The sequence below is a fragment of the Euwallacea similis genome, chromosome 16, assembly GCF_039881205.1.
Source record: "Euwallacea similis isolate ESF13 chromosome 16, ESF131.1, whole genome shotgun sequence".
In the NCBI taxonomy this organism is placed as follows: domain Eukaryota; kingdom Metazoa; phylum Arthropoda; class Insecta; order Coleoptera; family Curculionidae; genus Euwallacea; species Euwallacea similis.
In genome coordinates this window covers 2740152-2761900 of record NC_089624.1, presented here as the reverse complement: position 1 = coordinate 2761900, position 21749 = coordinate 2740152, and the positions used below count along the sequence as shown (strand labels likewise).

Below are 21749 nucleotides of genomic sequence, written 5' to 3'. Positions count from 1 at the left end.
TATCAAATGGTTTGTGCTGATTTGCATCTATACCTTGTCGAGCATTGTGAATTAACCTTATGAAACTGGAATATTTCCTTCAAACCTCAAGTGATTTAAAGTCACTATTGTCATATTCTAAAAAGAACATTCTTTATTGCCAGAAAATTGCCGTCTTTGATTAAATATGCAATATTGGATAAGCGCATGCCTTCTATGAACCAGAATATTATTAAAAAAAGTTAATAAGGCTTGTCCTCTGAGCTCTTAGTAAATGATGAATGTTAGTCTTAATTAGTTTTAACTCAAAATAGTCTGCAGTTTCATCACGCCAACAATCCCTACTTGTGTGTAAGATGTTATCCCAAACAAAATAAATAAAACATAAAGAATCTGTCTTAAACGTATAAAACATTTCGACTTTTTTCAAATCGAAGTCAGGAGTTATTAATTGTGATGTGTAATGGAAGTAACTCAGGAACTGCTATTTTTGCTGATATTGTGGATTGAGAAGACATTGAACAATGTCAGGATCCAGAAAAACTTTGAAATTTGACGATTTTTCAAGTGACCTAGAATCAAAGATTAGTCTGATTCTGCCAAGGAAATTGATTCATAACTTTACAACCTCATGATCTCCATCTCATCTTTTCACCAGTTTTTATTATTCCTTACCCTGCTTCTCTTTCAATCTCATTGAGATGTATATTCTTTTAGGCTAATTTGCAAACGTTACATTAATATAAGATTATTTAGAATTCATTCATGTCACCTTTACAAATTATTATAATGTAATTAATTTATTCTACCGCATTGATTACATTATGCTGTTCAAGCTGTTATCAAAGTCATTCATTGAATTTCGTTATAAGTGTTTATTGAACAAAATCAAGTTTATGGTATCAAAGCTTTATTACGACTAACTAAAAGAAAAACAAAAGGCGTTGGGCAAAAATGAATATAAGCAGAGTATCGATTAATATAGTGCTGGTCCAGCAATCATATAAAGTTGGTGCCAAACTTGCAATTCATTAAGAAAAATAAGATTAAGAGTAGAACCTTATCGGTCGGAGTCGGCACAAATTTCAGATAAACTGAAAAATTCACCATCTTGATAACTAATTTTGATTAGAAATACATTGAAAACAAATCTATACTTGCATATCACTTTTCAAAATTTTAATAAATGAAGTCAGTTCGGATACATTTGTTGGATGTTTGTTCTAAAAATAAATCTTTTTTGTGATTTAAAGTTATAATTTTTATTATTTTAGTTACAAAATTACATAATATCGCGAGTTTGTGTGAATTCTTCTGATCTGTTTTGCTACATTTGTGGTCAGTTTACATCGAAAAGTGAAAAAATGACATTTTACCCATTGTTGTAAACCTGTTATGAGGTTCACTTTAATAATAAAATTAAAAGGGTGCTCAATGTTTGTTGCTTAAAATGTTATAAATATTTAACAGGGTGGTACAACGGAACAATAAAAAAAATGCTTTTTGGTGTTCCAATGCACTGGCGGGAACCCAAGAACCACATTGACGATTGCTATTTCTGTCTAACGAAAGTGAAGGGTTTTTCTAAAAAATTAAAGGGTTCAGTGGACTATGCCAAGGTAACATCTACCCCATCCTGCAGAACATCCAGTTCCGATAAGATTCCCCAGTTCGACCAGCTCAACAAGTTCAACATGTCTTCCTTGTAAAAGAGAGGTGTTTCAAAAACCGGCTAATAGAGAACTGCATTTAATTACTCAATCAGAACTAAATGACTTTATCAGAGATTTAGGATTAACCAAGAAAAAGTCTGAAATATTAGGATCTAGATTGAAGCAATGGAATCTTTTGCAGAATGACGTTAAAGCAGCAACGTACAGAAAGCGACACGTTTCTTTAGCTGAGTTTTATTCGAAAGAAAATGATTTAGTTTTTTGTACCGGTATTAATGGACTAATATTGACGTTAAGTCATAGTCATATACCAGAAGAATGGAGACTATTTATTAAAGGATCGAAGGTAAGTTTAAAGGTAGTTCTACTTCACAACGGTAATCATTGCCATCTGTACCTGTAACGTATGGTGCTTACTTAAAAGAGACTTATGAAATTTTAAAACTTATTCTGGAAAAGATCAAATTTGTAGAGGATAAATGGCAAATTTGCGCAGCTTTAGGACTGCAAACAGGATACACAAAATATTGTTGTTTCTTATGTGAATTGGACAATAGACCGCGCTCAGAACAATACATTAAACAGGACTGACTTCTACGAACTGGATTTGTTCTTGGCCAGAAAAATGAACCATTGGTATCTCTTGAGAAAATAGTTTTACCACGACTACATATAAAACTCGAATTCATAAAAAATTTTGTTAAACAACTACCCAAACATGGATCAGAATTTCAATTCCTGATTGAAAAATTTTGTACATTAAATGAGACCAAAATTAAAGAAGGAATTTTTGTGAACCGTAATATAAGAAAAATAATGAATAATCCCTCCTTTTTATTAAATCTGAGTCCTATAGAAAAGACGGTATGGTTAGCCTTTGTAGATGTGACAAAAAATGTTCTCGGAAATTACAAATCGCCAGATTTCCATGAAAAAATTACATCTTTACTGAATGCATAACATCAGCTAAGATGTAATATGTTACTAAAAATTCACGTTTTACGCTCACATTTGAGTTTTTTTCCAGAAAATATGAGTTCAGTAAGTGATGAACGTGGAGAACGTTATCATCAAAATATTGCTGAATTTGAGAAACGTTATCAAGGAAAACAGCAATGCTAGCAAACTATTATTGGTACCTTCACAAGGAAATTGCTAAATCTGATTACAAAAGAAGACAAATATCAATTTTCTAGTGAGAAGTAGAGAACTATTGATATAAACAATGATATGATTAAACCATTTTCACTATAAATCCTGACGTGTAGTAAAATATTATTTTCTAAATTCCAACTAACATTAAGTTAAGGAATCATAATTACATACTGTAAACATAGTGATTTTAAAAAAAAGTATTGTATAGAGTTGCAAAATATTAAGATTTTTACTTTGGAAATTTTTAGAAGTAATTGAACTTTGGCGCTTATGTAATAATTATGAGTGTAATATACATACAAAGCATATTTTTCTGATACATGTAAGAGGGTGAGTCAAAAAATTTTATCATGAGGAAATTCTGCGAATAGATTTAATCACATGCTTGCATGTCATAACTTACTTCATCGCTTATAGCTGAAATATATTAAAATCGAAGTTGAATTTAAAATCGAACTCAGCTGCGACATGAATGCGCTTATTAAAATTTATTTAAAAACATTTTCGACCAAGAATTTTTTTATGCAGTCATGTTTGAATTACCCGGTATAGAGCTACTTTCTATTTAATACTTTATTGTCTTCAAGCATTGATAATGGCTTTCGACAAAGCCCAGAATATTCATGCGTTTTATAGATAATAGAATAATTTGCATCGTTAAAAAATGCCTTCGTTTGAATTGTTTGGTGTAGCTAAATTGTTTATAAAAGAAATTTACAGGAGAAACCAACTATAGTCACTGGTGAAAATACTAAAACTGTAACTGATTTTACTTTCCCAAAAATGTTGTCATTGGGGATGCAATTCATGACTCACTCCTTCACATCCGTTTTAAATCCATTTGTTTCAATTTTGCTAGGGATTATCTTGATTTTGACGATTTACCATTTCTGGTTCCAGTCTCTACGATATGTCAAAATGGCTAAAAATATTCCAGGCCCCAAGCCAATACCAATTCTAGGAAACGCTTTAGAAGTTTTAGGATTAGGACCTGAAGGTAAGAATTTCCGAAATGTATCCATAGTTTTAAATAAATTTCTCTAGAGGCGATGAAGAAAGTCCTAGACATGTTTCAGAAGTTAGATACTGATGTTGCGCGGGCATATATGGGTCCTAGACTGGTAGTTGGGATAAATAATCCCATGGATGTAGAGGTAGGAAATGTTGTGATGGTGTTTAAAAGAATTGATCGTAGTTTGTATTTAGGTGATACTAAGTAGTTCTGTTCATTTGGAAAAATCGTGGGAGTATACTTTGCTTGAGTCTTGGCTAGGGAAGGGATTACTCACCAGCAAGGGTAAGTGAGAAAATAACATTATTTTCCAACAATGAGATTTTAAACATATTTTTAATGTTTTTTTGCCTCGGTGTCTATAATTTGCCCTAGGGGAACTCGTGTAGTAACTCCATCATCTATCTAATCATCTATCTAAAGATCATGCTATCTAAAGATCTAGCTAGAGATCGGAGATCGTCACCTACAGAAGGTGGCTAACACATTCCATTTACATCAAATATTTCATATCAGTTGGTCCTAAAACGTGGTTAATTATTATATTTCCACCATCGTAGTTTGAAGGACATTTTTAATTAAATGCCCAGTAAATTTTGCTTCATACTCCCTATTTTGGTTAAGTGTTGCCAGAAAATTGTTGTTTATTGTAGGACACTCCTGAAATTTCGTATACAGGGTGACAATCATGTATTAACCAATCTATTCTCACTTATCCCCTTATCATCATCCACCACTAAATAATGTTAAATCGCACATCTCCCCTTCACCCTTGTGATATCTTATCTTAAAACTTTTCAAAATGTGATTTTGGATGATACCCTACAAAGTTACATTTAATCAAGCAGTTTTCGGTTGATTAAGGAAAATCTAGTTGCAATGTGTTTTCAGTTAATTTATTCATATTAATTTAATAAATGCTGAAAATCATGCATATTAGTGTCTTGGCAGCAATCTAAAAACTCTTAGCCATTTTAAAATCTTTTTTACGTCTGTGGTCTTTATTATTAAATGAACAATCAAAAAGTGTAAAAACGCATTGTTTATGTTTTTAACGTTGTTAATGTTTCCTCCGTAAGTTTTGTTTCGTAAAGAAAAACTGCAAAACTAGAGCTGTAAAAACCGAAGGACAAAAACATTAATAACGTATTTTTAAACATTTTGTTTGTTCAGTTAGTAATAAAGACCATAGACGTAAAAAAGGATTTAAAATGTCTAAGAGTTTTTAGATTGCTTCCAATACACTAGTATGAATAATTTTCAGCATTTATTAAATTAATAATGAATAAGTTAAATGATAATATATTACAATAAGATTTTCTTTAATCCACCGAAAACTACATGATCAAATGCAGCTTTGTAGGTTATCATCGAAAAACATTTTTTTGAGAAATTTAAGTCAAGAATTCAAAAGCACGGGGTCAGCATTTAACATTATTTAATTGGGGTGGCTGGAGGCGAGAAGTGAGATTTACCACCTCAGAAGAGGCGGTAAATGAGAATGGATTGGTTAATATAAATTTTTGATTCTCTCTCGATATTGTAGAAATTAGTTCCAGGAATTTTTTATATCATTTTTTGTTTCTTATATGCAACGATTGTACGTTTTCACATTGTCACTCTGTATGTGAACTAGCACTTAAATGTTATCACAGCAAAAAATAAGTTTTCATCTACCCCAATTGGTCCTTAGACCGAACATTTAATCCATGCGGTATAATCGTATTAATTATTAATTAAGTGGTTTTCAGTTTGCTCCTAAGAGAGAACGTGTGCTAAACTGATTTTGCGAGATGTATAACAGTTTACATGTTTTTGCGCCCAAAGGTAGATACAAAGTTAGTAGTCTATATAATTTAATTAACGTAATCAGTTTTGATTTACTGGTACTTAATACTATTTAAGCTCTTAACGATAGCTGTTATTTGATGCCTTCAATTTTAAAAATATATTTAGTTTGCTGTTGAAATTGATTTTGGTATGATCACATGCGTTTTGGTTAATATTATTTATATAGAGGTTATATAGAAATAGGGCGAGTTAACCCATAAGTTTATCAGTTTAAATGATGCGCTACGTTCTTTCTTGCAGAAATCAGTGAGCAAACGAAAAAAGATTAATAGAAAGTGTTATTTACGCGAAAAGGCAACAAATTAGATGTATTTACCATCCCGTTTATTGAACATAGATTAATCGGTTAAAGACGGTTATTTACCTTGACATAAACTTAATTATTCCTCTTTCATACTTTGTTGGGGATACAATGCGGCTACATTCTATACAGGATGTCTGGAAATATCATACAAATATTTTGGGAGGTGATTCCATAGATTCAATCAACACGGTCTTACACAAGATAGGTTGTCATGCTTGTACCTATCAATTTCATTTGAATCAACGTGTCTTTCTGTCATTCACATTAAATCTTAAAATAGCATTAATTATTCTTTTCTTAATTCTTAAAATTCAATATTTATTTTACTTTTATCATTTTGAATGAACACCATTCAGGGCATACGTCTGATATGACGTTTAAGGTGGTACTGAAAGTCTACCGACTGATGGTTGGAATGAAATACAAAGAGTTCAGAAGAACAAAAATTTTCCTCATTAATAGATCATCGCGTGGAGTTTTGGTCGGCACCAACTAACTCATGATATGGTGTATATCTCTAATCGTAGTACTCGTCCCTAATTTTAACTAAGTAAACCACTGTGGACCTTTATTTACACAAACTTCCTGTTTTATTTTGATGCAAAGAATCACTCTTCGTATTTTTTCTCACTTATTTATTTACTCTCGGTATCTTGTATTTCAATATTGTCTTGTGGATGGTAGCTGTGTTTATCGATACGCAAATATTAGGTCTATCATACTGTTCCACCTTATAGTTTTTTTATATTGGCAAGTTTTTAAGGATGGCAGTTCACGGGTCAGATGTTCGTCTTCTTGATACTAGCTAAGAAACTATCTAGAAAGAAACTTCATAAACTGAATTGAGGTGTCCATTTTCAAAATTAAAGTAATCAACTGCCCGAAACCAGTGCCCCTGGTCACAATCTTTAAAATGCTCATGTATTATAAAGAAAATATTCAGTCGCCATTCGGTCGAGAATACCACTGTATTAATACTGGTAATGTTAAGATATTTTTCTGCAATTGGTAAACAATGGACCATTTTAATTAAAAAAAAGGCTGTAAAGTAACAATTTTACTGCCTAGACATAAAAATTGTCACTTTACGTACACGCAATAGTTTAAGACTATAAAATGTTTCGCTGATCGCTCCTTTCACGTATATTTATACTAATCAAAAGGTTGATTTCACATCCATTTGTTCATCACTTAGTTTTTTGTGATTAATGAATTAAAACTGAAAGGTTTGTAAACACAAGGGGCAGCAAAGCCAAAATTTTCAATAGATTTTGATGAAATTTCTCCATTGGGGTAGTCGGCAAAAAAGCGATTTTTAAAATTTGGTGTTTGAGACAATTTATGAAACATTTTCCTAACTTTTACTAAAACAGCCTTTCTGAAGATATTTGAGTTAAGTGCCCCCCCCGTTGTTATGAAAATTTTAAGAAATACGTTTTTTAATTGGCATCTACGTCCATAACCTATTGAATTTGTTTGTGTGCTTGAATTTTCATGCTCATGACTCTTTTTTGTTTTAATTCATTTTCAAGTGCTCATATTGAATCACAACCTCGATAAACTCTCCCCAATAAACATTTTAATTACAGGAGAAAGATGGAAATCTCACAGAAAAATGCTGGCTCCCACGTTCCATTCTTCAATCCTTAAAACGTTTATACCAATTTTCAACAGGAACTTCAATACGTTACTGAAGAAACTTGATAAGATAAAACACGTAACCTTTGACGTATTTGAGTACACAACTAGCACAACTGTGGATATTTTATTAGGTATAAATTTGATTTAGCTCTTTGCTTTGAAAATTAAATCAAATATTAAACAGAAACTGCTATGGGAGTGAAAGCCAAGGATGACAACGTTGGATTAAAGTATGCCAAAGCGATTATGGAGTAAGTGGGTCAATACATATAAATTTTCAGTAAGGGAATTTTTCCATGTCCTTAGCATGTGCTACATTGTTCACCAAAGACATTACAATCTTTGGCTTCGCATATCATTTTTCTTCAGATGGACTAAAATGGCAAAGGAACAAACTAAATTGCTGAACATCATCCAAAGCCTCACCAGAAGGGTATAAATTCCATAATTATTCCTTTATATTTTTTGCTTTATAACCCTGTCTCGATTTATAATGATTTTCTTATTTCTCAGGTACTCAAATCCAAAAAGGAAGACTATGTGAAGAGGGTTGAGAAAGGAGAGCACAGTATATATAATGAAGTAGTTGCTGAAGCTGCCAAGAATCAAAATGACACTGAAAATGAAAGAACTGAGAATTACTCTTATATTCGAGATGATTTAGAAGACAATGAAGAGAATGATGTTGGTGAGTAGATCTTCAAACCTGGAGATTTAAATTTAATAATAATTGTCTAGGTAAGAAGAAAAGATTGGCTTTCTTGGATTTCATGGTAGAAGCAAGTCAGATTGAAGGAAATAAACTGACTGATGATGATATTGAAGATGAAGTGAGCACCATTACTTTCGCGGTATGTTATTTATCATTTAGAGTTTAATTGCTATCTAATAATAACGTTCTAGGGTCATGACACCATATCAGCAGCTTCGAGCTTCATATTCACTCTTTTAGGAATCCACCAAGATATCCAAGAAAAGTGTATTATAGAATTAAAAGAAATTTTCCATGATGACTGGAATCGATCAATTACATTTAAGGACACCATTGAAATGAAGTATCTGGAAAGAGTTATAATGGAAACCTTGAGGTTGTACCCGCCAGTACCGCTAATTGCCAGAAAAATCAATGAAGATGTTAAACTTGGTAACCGTAGTGATTAAGTATAAAAATTTGTTTTCATGTAGTCGTTTTAGCATCTCGGGATATAACGCTTCCTGCAGGCACAACTGTGGTAATATCACAGTATGTTAATCATAGGGACCCTAAAATATGGACAAATCCAGAGAAGTTTGACCCTGATAATTTTTTGCCTGAGAAATGCCAGGCTAGACATCACTATGCTTATTTTCCATTTAGTGCTGGACCGAGGAGTTGTTTGGGTATGAAATTTGGGTTCGTATTACAATCTTGGAACAGAAAAGAATGTAATATTTTAGGTAGAAAATATGCTATGTTACAATTGAAAGTGATGATCGCAACTGTTCTCAGGAAATACAAATTAATTTCGCCGAAGGAAGAAAAGGATTTTAGACTGCAAAGTGACATTATATTGAAAAGAGCTGATGGGTTTGACTTGAGGGTTGAAGATCGAATTGTTTAATTCACATTCACATTCGTAGTTATTGTTAATATTTTAAGACAAGATAAATCAGTAAATAGTGTGTCTATAGTAAGCGATTCAAGGAAAATTTATTTTAGCCATTCCTATTATTACATATTTTCATATATACAGGGTGTTTGGTAACTCGATACATTCCTTTAAGGGAGTAATAGAGTATGAGGCAAGGACTAAATTTAAACTAACTTGCCTTAGTACCAAAGTCGATAATAATAAAGATACAGGGTGTCAAAGTTGAAGAAATAAATCATATTTTCTTTAATATCTTACGATTTCTTCTAGCAAATTTTGGAAAATTGTGTGTCCGGAGGTTTTTTGAGATGAGAAAAAAGGTATACTTTATTGAAGTCGTTAGAAGCAATGGTTTTCAAGAAAAACGCACCTAAAGCTAACGATGTAAAAATAATTGGGGTAGGATGAAAGAGATGGTTTATGCTCAAGAAATACAAACAAGAGAGCAATTAATACGTTGTATTGAAGAAGCTGCCGTACCTCTTAAACAAACATTTTCTGCCAGAGTAAATCATGTAGAAATTACGTGCGTGTATTAGAAGAAGAGAGCATTACTTTCACAGAAAACAGGCAACGATCCTTTTAAGGACTATAATATTAATGGGCATAAAGAAATTCAATAAGTGCTGAAATTATTATATAGGTATACTATATACATATAATTATTATATGCGTATAACGTATATAATATAATTTCATTTGTGACGTAAAATAAACGAAATAAAACACCTATATTATCTATTACAAGTAAACAATTTAAGCTGAATCTGCATGTCTTCGCCCAATCTCCAATGAATAAGCACAGTTGATAAAGGTGTACTTTATATTGCAAACCTGAAAAATTTAGCAAAATTATGATATGTGGCAATTCATGAAATACGTAAATAACGTACCTTTTTGAATAAATCGTTACTGATTTGAAATGTTGAAAACAATGAAATGGAAGCTTCCCTTGAAAAGTTGGTAATTATAGTTAAACACATTTTTTGACTTTCAAGACTCCATTGCTACCAATTCATACTATACACAGCACATCAATGAAATGGTAACCCTGAAACTTTTGTATAACATGTTCAGTAGACCTAAGTGCGAATATCTTAACAGTACTTTTTCTATAAGAATAAGATGCTCGATAAACTTGCAATTAAAGGAAACTCGGTAAAGGTAACCGAATAAATTTATTTTGCTCAGAACGAAAATATACCCCACACAAGCCTATACTAGTTATACTTACATGTAAATTTTGAATTTTCAGCGTTTCGCAGAAGTACAGTTAACGTAATGAAATTACAAAATACAAATTTGCCAGCAAATTTGTTTTGCGGTCATTCCATTGGTTGTAATTGATGATTACGGACAGGCACGACAAGAAATTGAGAATAAATAGTTACAAAGTGAGGTAGATAATTGGACAAATTAAGCAAAAATTAAAATTTTATTTTGATATGTAGGCATGTGGGATAATTTATTCAATCATACTTACATTATTTATGTAATCTTGTCCCAAATCTGAGACCAAATAAGAACCTACGAAGAATGCAAAGAAAAATACTAGTCCATTAATTGGGGGCAGCAAGTTCTGCACTGTAAATTAATAGTTTATGGCGAATATTCTGGGTGAATTTTTAGATGTACGTACTAACACTACAGTGATTAGGGCTAAGAATCCTCCAAGTAAACATGTAAAAAGAATAAGGAGGAAAATTGTCTCATGAGTGTCAATTAAATTGTAAATCCTGCTATAAACGTTACCACTCTGTTAGATTCTGACTTAAGATTTTTCACAATTTATTTACTACTTGAAGTACAAATGCCCCTCAACAATCTTTATCAATTGAAACTTAACAAACCCAGTATTGTGCTCTTTCTTCTGGTGATCAATAACTTTAATATTTTTATCCCTTTTATAGACATTATCAAGAAGTAACAACGTATCGAAGTTCTGAAGGAATATTATATACATCTCGAGACAAGTTATGATTACCACTGAAATATTGGTTTCATTTCCAAAGAGCATTATAATTAAGTAGAGGACCTTTACAAGGATGCAGTCTAAAAGCAAATATCTTTTGAGAAAAGCTGCCTATTGTTACAAAGAGACGTAATACGAGACATGTCCACAAACTAAGTTCAGATTTGTCAAAACAACTACAATACATCTTTCATTTTAATGTCTTTGTTGAAATTTGCTTAAATGTATCTTAAACGATTTCTCAACATAATCGCCATTTAGGTTGAGACATTTATCATAGCGTGTAGCGAGATTTTGTATATCAGTATCTAGGAAATTGGCTTCCAACGTATTTATCTATTCCGTAACCACTAGTTTTATTTCATCACCGGTGTTGTATCGATGGTCTACAGAAATCATTTTAAGTAGAGAAAAAGATGATAATCACTTGGCGCGAGATCGGGGCTGTAGGGTGGATGATCAAAAATTTCCTCTTTAAATTTCTTCAAAAGTTGTGTGGAACCGGCAGTGTGCGGTCGTGCATTATCATGCAACAAAACAATTCCGGACATAAGGAGACCTGGTCATTTGTTTTTTATGGCCCTTCGTAAACTTTGCAGTGTAGCACAATAAGCAGCTGCGTTTATTGTTTTTCTTTGCTCCACGAATTCTATAAGCAAAATGCCGTGCCTATTCTCAAACACTGTACACATGACATTCCGTTTGAACAATGCCTAATTGAATTTCTTTGTTTTTGGAAATCCACTATGCCGCAACTCGATTGCTGCTTGCCCTCTGGTGTAACATGAACAATTCAAGTTTCATCACCAGTCACAATATGGTTCGAGAATTCGTCACCAGCATCATCGTAGCGCTCCAAAAATGTCATCGTTGCGCTAGTCACCTTAACTTGTGTTCGTTAGTAAACATTTTCGGTACCCATCTTACGCACAATTTGTGATAATGCAATTTTTCTCTCACAATTTCATACAAGAGAAACTTTAAAATTATTGTAAACTTTCTGTTCTCACGAACTTTTTCATTCAGTTGTTAAACCAAATTCTTAGTAACTAAGGATGGCTTCCCACTTCGTTTTTCATCGTGCATGTTTGTCCTACCTGGGTGAAACTGTCGGCACCACATTCTTACCATACCTTTACTTATGGCATTTTCGAGATTAACATCATAAATTTGCTGAAAAATCTCCATCGGTCGAACATTTTTTGCGTTTAAAGACTTAATAACCGTATTTCGCATGTGGACGGATTATCTATAACTTTGTTCATGTTGACAGGACCTAATAAGATTACTGTCAAAGTCATGCGAGTCATTTGTTTTCCAGAGTCTTTTTACTTCATAAACGAAATTTTTCTGACCAGATTTGCTTCAATCGTGCCATCTGTTTAAAACATATTTGCGATCGGAATTTAGTTTGTGGACATGCCTCGTGTAATAATAATGGAACGAGCTTTGGTTGTAGACTCAATAAAATTGTATTAAACAATACGTGTATTGACACGTATTGTTGAAAGAGATCATCTTTATGGTAATCGAAGAATTTATCATTTCAATGGAACATATTCTTTTCTCCACCGTTGTTTAGTACTTACCTGAGCACTCGTAATTGAGAGCTCTCAGGAATACTGGCAAGGGAATAAATGCCTCTAGTTCCCTTGATATAATGTAGCTGTTAATCATCATCGAAGATATGAATGTCGTGGCGAAAATAGCGCAATAAAGTTTGAGTTTGCTCTTCAGCTTTGCCATCCTTCTCTGAATTTCAGAGCTCAGTTCTCTAGTTCTGAATGTTGCAAGGTAAATTGTTGTTTCTTTGTCCAAGGGCATTACCGAGTTCATTAAATAGAGACACAACGTATTCATACATATTGCTTGAAGCAATAAATTATTGATTAATTCATAAACATGTTGTTTAATATACTCACAAACATGCAACAACAATAGAACGGCATGGACTTTTTCATAGCCGGTATATCATTTAATTTTATGATGAGGTAGGTTTGTATAAAAATGATCAGTCCAAAAACAACTGTCGAAGTATACATTATGGGTTTGATATATTTATACAATCGAAAGAAGTTATTTAAAATGCAAATAGGTTGGAATTTGCTGTTAAGCTCAGTTGGGCTGTTTGTTACCTGAAAAATATCTGCAACACTATCACTATGCATCTTTAATGTTAACTGAAGACTTCAGTCACTCTCAAGTATCTGGTTATAGTTGCAGGAAGTTATATGTCTGTAAACATCACAAACATTCCTTTATTAAAATTTAATATATTTGTTCATAAGTGCTATTTAATAGCACCTAATGACGATATACGTTAATTTTGAATTAGGCGCAATTGGTACTGAAAGTTGTGCTCCTTTGATAGTTCTTCCTCAACTATTAGGTCGTGTAGCATGAAATGAGTAGAATTGAATTGAAACTTTAGTCATTTTTTTTTCATATGAAATGTTTTTATTGTCAATCGAAATATGCACCACCATTATCAATACACTTCTGCCATTTAACGGGAAGTTCATTGATTCCCCTGCTGTAAAAGCCTGCAGGCCGAGAGTCGATAAACTCTTGGAAGGCAGCTTTGACAGCCTCGTTGGAGTTGAATGTTTTCCCTACTAGGAAGTTATCCAAATTTTGAAAGAAGTGGTAATCAGTGGGTGCTAAGTCGGGTGAATACGGTGGATGACGAAGAGTTTCCAATTCCAACTCCTGTAGCTTGGCCAAGGTGACTTGTGCGGTGTGTGGCCGAGCGTTGTCGTGCAACAATAGCGGTGCGCTTCGATTGACTAATCTTGGCTGCTTAACCGTCAGTTGCCTCATCATTTCGGTCAGTTGTCGGCAGTAGACATCAGCCGTAATCGATTCACCAGGTTTCATGAAGCTGTGATGGATGACACCTGCGTTGGACCACCAAACGGACACCATAAGCTTCTTTTGATGAAGATTTTTTTTCGCACAATGTTTTGGTGGTTCATCTTGATCCAACCACTGCGATGAACGTCTGGTATTGTCATATAGGATCCATTTCTCATCACAAGTAACAATCCGATTCAAAAATGGATCGTTATTATACCGGCACAACAAAGAAACACAAGCTTCGAGACGTCGTTCTTTCTGTATGTCGCTCAACTCATGCGGTACCCACTTGTCCAGCTTTTTCACCTTACCAATTTCAGCCAAATGAGTCAATATTGTTTTTTTGGTTACACTGAATATTAACGATAATTCGCTTGCACTTTGACGTGGATTCGCTTCCACCACGGCTTTCAGATAATCGTTATCCACTTGAGTTTCAGGTCGTCCACGTGGTTCATTTGTTAGGTCAAAATTGCCAGAACGAAATTTCATGAACCAACGAGATACTGTTTGCTGTGAAGTGACTTCAGTACCAAACACATCATTAATATTGCGAGCCGTCTGAGCTGTTGTGGTTCCACGGTGGAACTCATATTTCATTAACACACGAATTTTATTATTTTGCATGGCTGCACAAAAATTTTTATAAAAATAAAAGTTTTCAATAATTTTTAACACTTTAACTCTGTTTAAACTCTGATCGAAAGAGGAAGAATGTGCCTTTTCCACATAAAAAAGTCAAGTCCAAATATAGATTTAGAGTGAAGTTATTCGCAGTTGAATGTGGCATTTCGAGAATCTACTCATTTCATACTACACGATCTAATATCTTAACTCAGAAATATTTATTTCTTTATTTCTATTGAACTAACGAGCATATTATTTGTAGCTGTAAATTCATTATTCTTCATAATTTATTTGACTTTAATATGACAAATCGTAAACATTTTTTTGGGTTCCCTATTCAACTGAAATTGTTAAAAAGCAGTATTACGTCATTTTGATAATTTTATTGTAAGCTCACATTTATATTGTTTATATGCCAGTTGAAAATTCTGCTTTAAAATTTCCCGAAGGAACGTAAAAACAGAGTTGTTAAACGTTACACTTGGATGCGAGCACAGAGTATCATGGTTAAGGAAGGTTATGTGAAAATAATTCCATCAAACTTTGGTTATTGAAGAGCATTAGAAGACATTTTTAAGGACAAACCGGCATAAAATTGGAAAACTTCTAACGGAAAAATTTTAAACATGAATGCCATAAAATCTTACTCATCACAGCTATTGAATTTGGTAACTACCCAAAAGAAAAAAAAAATTCAGTTCGCACCCCTCTAAAAATATTAGCTCATCATGGATTTTCCTCAAGATTTCTGGAGTTTATAAGCGTGAATGTTAATTTACTTTATCTGGCAGCACTTGAGGTACAGATATCGACTTGATCGTTCAGACACTATAGTCACCTTTTGATCGAAAGCTTCCAAGATCCTGTCTATCAAAAATAACCCAGGGAAATCATATTGTTCAATCAGTGTGTTCAGTGATTAGTAGGACTTACCCCACTTACCATGCATATATTATTTCATAAAGTAGAACGACTGTTATGTTTGTTAGTTAAAAATCTTCTTTCGGATTTTATATTTATGGCAAAAATGATTTGTTTCTCAATAAAATTAAATTATAAACCAAGATGAAATCAATTATTTTTTATTTTAAAAAAGCATTTTATTCGGGAATAAAGACATCTAGAAGAATATAACAAAAAGAAAAAGCTTTTTACTATAGTAGTTCGTATATACACATTTTTAAACATTTTAATAGTTACTTTTTCTTTACATTTATTGCTAACAATTGTTGACTCCCGGAAAGCTTATTTGAAGCTCGCGTTACTACGAATCTCAACAAAACCGACTAGTTTTCAATAAAATCATTTTTATTAATTTATATAAATTTTGTCATGTAGCATGCCAGCCCTCATCAAAACATCTTTTGAGATTTATAAAAAGCAATAAGTGTATTCAAAAATTCTTGCTGACGAATGCTTTGGAAAAATTTGTACACGTGACTCGCGCGTCATAAATTAATTAATCATTATTTACAGGTAAAACGTGTTAAAGCAAAAGTTAAATTTAGGGTTGAACTGCAAGCAGTAAACAAAATTTGTTTCAAAGCACTCTTAACCAAAAATTTTTTCATATACACTTTAATTAGGTGCACAGAGTATGTTAAATTTTCGCATTATTTCTGAAAAAATCACCCTATATTTTTTCTACAATTTTTCAATTAATACAAATCAAAATTTCTGCTGGGATCGCCTCGAATATTAATATAATAATTAATGCCAATTAATAAGGATCGTCTGAAGATAAAATACCAAACTCGGATATAATGTGTTTATTTGAGATTAACCATAAGGTAGTCTTGAAAGAAATATACCCAAAATGTATATATCATGTTAGCATGAAGTTATCCATAGAATGTTCGCTGTGAATCGTGAAGTGCAACAGTACTTTATCTAACAAGGTCGGAAAGTAATACTTAACTGCGGGATAAAATATTCTTCGAACGAGCGTATGTGCATTAACTTTGTGCCTTCTGTAAGTTTAATTAAATATTAGGGTGCGGCAAAAATTTTTATTACGAGCATATCAATGATCGCGACTTCACATTCACAAAAATTTTGACACTCTTTCAACATGTCACTTTCATTTGAGCGAGGTAAAATTTTTTACGTGCGGTATAGTGCTTATATCAGCTGGAAAGTTCGTGCGGTAAACCCTGCTCTACTGCGCGCTCGTAGGAAATAGCCCATTATACACGAAAGTTATGAAATGATTCGTAATGACTCAATCGTCAAGTTTAAGTAACGCAGCGGGCAGCTTCGAGGCCGCTAAGAGGTGAAGGTCATAATGTTTAATTTACAATAAACTTACCTTATTAAGAATAACTTAAATCAAAAGCACAAATACAAAGGCTTTTGAATCAGAACATCAATGAAGGCGTTTCATTTGAAATTCATGTCCATGGCAAACATCTTAATTAGTTCACTGTGACGCGAATAATTAGCCATATATTTACTATCTGAATATTAAATAGATCTCGGCAGCATTCAAATGTTGATTTTTCTTTTATTTATATCCGTTTGGTTCGTGTGGTAATGTCGTTTTTTTCAAAGGCAATTAAATCGATTTAATAAATAACCAACATATATGGGTCATTATTTTATTATTTATATATTATATAGTATATAGTAATACTATGTATAGTATTTTAGAAACAAGGCGAAAAAATGTTCTGAACAGTTATTCAGCATACTTAATAATGCTATCGTTTTAAGAACTACCCTGAACCAATACGAACTTAGTCGTGTTTTTGGATATTGAAATTCAAAAGATGATAATGACCTTCAAATTTCGCCATTGCAATTCGGAACATCCTGTATAACTTCATGCTAAGAGCAAAATTTCAATAACTGTTTCCATTACCACCACCTCAAAGTAAATCTCAACAACTTCGCACAATATGGGCTCAAAGGAGTACTTTAACAGAGTCCAATTAAGCAACATGGTCATAGTATACAGGATGAGCCAATTAATTAATACTATTAAGATTCGTGATTTTCATATAAAAATTGATGTCAACTATTCAAGTAAGATATTTATATCATCTAAATATATTATGCCATGAAATTCTTAGTTTTGGTTTTTTATAGAAGTATTTTTTGGCAAAACGCCTACAGTTTTTGAGATATTTAGCTTAAGCTTGGATTGTGAAGTATTTCTGATAATTTATATGTTTGGCATATCAAGATGATTTTAAAATCTACCGTTCATCAGCAGCATGCACCAGTTGAATATAATTCAAAATTATAAATGTGACCATCTGAAAGTTGAAAATTGAAGTTTTTATTGCATATGATTACATGACATACCTTTACTTAAAATAAGCTTTTGTAACGAACATGAGAGTCATGCTACTAGGTATTTTCATTGACCCATCTTGTAGAGTTGCCCCATGAAACCATGATTTATTGAGTTCTGCGCTTTTATCGTCCAAATTTAGCTCAACATTACAATAATCAATCAGCAAAATTAATTCTAATAAAGTTCAACCAAGATCAGAAATATGTTATCGACAAAATCCATCATCATTTTCGCTTGCGCAGACCGCATGCGGGTCAGCCAAGAACAACCGTCCGCTCTCGCATGCGCACAATTGAAAAACATCAAAGCTCCTTGCCGCTACAGGTCGATGACTCACTTTGGCGGTGGGGAGTTGAGGCACGATGATAGACGAAGACTCAAGCCGAATGGCTCCGATTTCGCTTCGAAAGGAAATGTCACTTTGGGCAAGGGTGTTAATATGCCCACCCCTCGATTCCAGTTTCAGTTCTTTTGGGGCTTTGATTTGTAGGCTGCGAGTTGGGGATTCTAACCTATTTTTATGAAATTTTAGTGCATTTCAATTAAAAAAATAATGTGAACTCACCGTAAATCCTGTCCACTTTCGGCCCGAATCAACCGAGTTTGTATGGACCCGCTGAACTTACTGCCTCCTTCACCAGACACTCTGAGAGTGTCGGCACCTACCAACACCTCATTTTTATCTGCGGAGAAAAGTGGGTACCCTCGGTCATCCAGAATTTGAAATTTGTTGGCTACACACTCGAAGTTATCTAGACCTAATGAAAGTTTGAGCATTCAGTATATCAAAATGTTAAGATCTTACCTAGATGGATAGAACTGCCAGTACGACCATCCTTGTTTCTAGACCTTAAGGTTATATTTCTACTAGATTCTATTACTATTGGTTCCCCAAGACGCGATCTAATTTGGCTGGCTATGAGGTTTTCTAATACAAAAGCGTTGCCTTTCAGTCGGATGCCTCCTGGCACGATTTCTAATTGACCCATTCCATCCTAAATTCAAAGAAAACATTTTCATCTGATCTACATGATTTATGTAATTTTAGGCTAATGCATTTTCTCATGTTTGTTTATTATAAACACCTTCTTTCCTCAGATTTAAATTAATATTTGTCAGGAATTTCCCAAGCGTTAATTCAGTTTGTTTGATGGGTAAACACATTGAAGTACGGGTATATACAAAACTACGTGTTTGGCTTTTCATATTAACAGGCTCAAGAATATTGAAAGAGCAGCAAGTTTAACGGTTTCTTATAAACCGTTTATACATTTTTTGCAAATTCATTAATTTTTTAAAATATTTTGTAGGTCCCGCATATACATATAAGATATTTAGCACAAATGTGTACTAACTTTTTAGGACCTACATTACTACTGTGATACAGATGTGAAAAATTCCTGCAAATTTTAAAAAATGTACATTTAGTATAGAGTAACGAGAAAAATATAACAGAAATTAAAATATGGACATTTTTGACCCACTCTGTACATAATTTATTTGCATACCTATAAAACGGTGGCATTGTGACAGTCATCGCTTTTCACTAAACAAAGCAAAAGACAAAAAAGTTTCTAAAATATTGACAATATTTAAATCCTCGATACACTGTAGGTATCTCGGAAATTAAGCGTTGCGGGCTTATGTTTATATGAGCTTTTTTAGCGTATTCCTAGTAGCGGAATATTTTGTTAAAATTTTAGAAATTAATAGTGGAATAATTCGTGTATTTTGTGGCTCTTAATTTGGTTTATTAACAGTCCCACATATACAGGTACTTCACGCTCCATTCTTTTCAGCAAATCATCATATCAAGCCAAAACAATGCTCTTACTATTTTCAGTGTTTCGTCGCTATAAAACTGAAATTGCTATAAACTGAAACCGAAACACTTTCACATGTATCGTAAAAACACTTCCAGATGCATTTTATCCTTAATTTCATCAACCTCTGGTTCCTCCTAATTAAAACAAAATTCCGTTCAACGCCTTTGTCGCTGACGTCTTTTTTTCTGTCGTCTTTGAAAAAAGGTTGTGCCACACGATCTCAATTAACGCGGCTTTAATTGCGAATGATTAGAAAAAGCTGTGAAGTCTTTTTTTGCGTAGAGTTTTGCGGCCCGACGAGCCGTCCTTTATTCTGGAAGCGTCTTTATTTTGCGGCCTGCGGTCATAATTAGTAAACTTTGTGACGAATTCTCTCAAATGCGTCACCCATTTCAAGTCTACTTTTAATTCTTACGTATTATATTTTAATTCAGTTGAATTTACTGGCAAGAAATCCATTACTTTCGATACCCATGATTACCACTAATACTGAAGATGAAGGCGCGCATAAGTCTATTTATACATCAGTCGTAGATTACTTACTCATTTAAAACTTCAATCTAACCTTTATTTTAATTCAATTATATGAGAAATTACCGAGGAGAAATCCATTACTTTCAACACCCATAGTGTTAAAGCTAAATTGACAATGACGATGAAGAGCAGGATGAGGATGAGAGCGAATAAACACTTTTTTCGCCATCCGTAGATTCCTAGTCTGAAGCCTTGATGGCATCTGTGGTCTTCTATGGGAAGTGGATGATCGTCTTCGCGGAGTGGTATTGTGGTCGTCGCTGACGCGTCATTCTTTTTCATCCTGAAAAGTGCATTAAACATGAAGAATACGATTTTAGTGGCCTGGTAAATGATGAGATTGTTGTGAGTATTTAAATTAATGGGAAAATAGCTCTAGATTGCAGAGAATTTCTCTTTTCTTTCTCAGTGTGGTAATATAACATATCTTCTTTTTACCGAATATTCCACAGCTTTTTGCATTATTTTGTTTCCACTTCCGGTCCAAAAGGTAAACTCTTTATGGTGATTGTTGGCCAATATTAATTTTTACCTCAAGTACGTAGACACCAGGCTAACGAAAGCGAATGAACACATCCGAGTGTGTGCGTTTTGTGTTCATTCGCTTCCTATCCGTTCATGTACTATTTAATACGCGCGTTAAATAATGCATGCGTTCGCTTTGGGCCGTGTTTGGTCGACTAGCGATGCATCAAAGAATATTCATTCGGTGAAGGATTGCATGTGGTCAGCAATAAGTGTTATTTGAGGCGAAGTCAAAAAATTATTTTCAGATCGACCGAAAAAGAATTGAAGAGTTGAACTGCTTTATCAAAAAGAATGTTGTAGTTATTTTATACTGGGAGTTTTAAATCGATAACGCAGAAAATGTTATGCTAATATAATCTTTAATGCGAAAGCCGCACACTTTTACTGCCTCTCTTCGATAGTTTATGCCATTTGAAAGAAACTTTGGTGGAATAATTTTCGGCGCTACCATCTCAGACACTATCGAATATAAAAAAATTTTACTGTCAAATTTTTTTATATTCTACAAGTTCACTTTTCAATTTTGTATTCAGTTTTCTTCCAACATTGGACCTTGGTAAGACCTAAGTTGAGGATTTGTCATTATATCGTGAGGATATCGAAAATTAAACATCTCTTTAATATAGTTTTGATAAAAAGGAACAAAAAAATTTTAACTTTTTTTGCATATCGAACAGCGATAAAGCCAGGGAATATCGATTTTTTTACACTATATTAAATTTTTTATGCTTTTATCATATATTTTTAAACAGTTTTTTAAAAGAAGACCAGTATTTTTCAAATATATGCAGAACCGTTTAAATCACCCTCTATGAAATTTTTTTCAATTAAAAAGAATATTACGAAGTTCAATAGGTTTTTG

The 21749-nt window shown here is 33.2% G+C and overlaps 3 protein-coding genes across 5 annotated transcripts in view; 1 reads left to right on the top strand and 2 right to left on the bottom strand.

The window, feature by feature from the left end:
* The first annotated feature begins 3538 nt into the window (after positions 1–3538).
* LOC136414007 (cytochrome P450 4g1-like) lies at positions 3539–9298 on the top strand. 2 transcript variants are annotated; one of them, XM_066397790.1, is made up of 11 exons: positions 3539–3804; positions 3852–3961; positions 4014–4104; positions 7564–7746; positions 7800–7866; positions 7922–8048; positions 8129–8303; positions 8354–8466; positions 8519–8759; positions 8810–8995; positions 9053–9298. In XM_066397790.1, exons 1-11 carry the CDS (start codon positions 3591–3593, stop codon positions 9214–9216), a joined length of 1671 nt encoding a protein of 556 aa, XP_066253887.1. In that variant the 5' UTR covers positions 3539–3590; the 3' UTR covers positions 9217–9298. The 2 variants fall into 2 exon arrangements, with proteins under 2 accessions (XP_066253887.1, XP_066253888.1); XM_066397791.1 differs by lacking the exons at positions 3852–3961; positions 4014–4104 and having other exon boundaries at positions 3540–3804; positions 9053–9293.
* Positions 9299–13666: 4368 nt separating this feature from the next.
* On the bottom strand, positions 13667–14701 carry LOC136413941 (histone-lysine N-methyltransferase SETMAR-like). The gene has a single exon (XM_066397712.1). The coding sequence runs from the start codon at positions 14699–14701 to the stop codon at positions 13682–13684; it is 1020 nt and encodes a 339-aa protein (XP_066253809.1). The 3' UTR covers positions 13667–13681.
* Positions 14702–17428: 2727 nt separating this feature from the next.
* Positions 17429–21749, bottom strand: part of Scgdelta (sarcoglycan delta) — a 61189-nt gene continuing 56868 nt past the window's right edge. Inside the window, exons 4-7 of one of the 2 annotated variants that reach the window (XM_066397802.1) lie at positions 20423–20642; positions 18805–18994; positions 18565–18757; positions 17429–18511 (exon numbers count right to left, since the gene is read on the bottom strand). In XM_066397802.1, coding sequence (XP_066253899.1) covers positions 18205–18511; positions 18565–18757; positions 18805–18994; positions 20423–20642 — 910 coding nt within the window. In that variant the 3' untranslated portion in view covers positions 17429–18204. The remainder of the gene's footprint in view (positions 18512–18564; positions 18758–18804; positions 18995–20422; positions 20643–21749) is intronic. The other variant, XM_066397803.1, reaches the window with a different exon arrangement.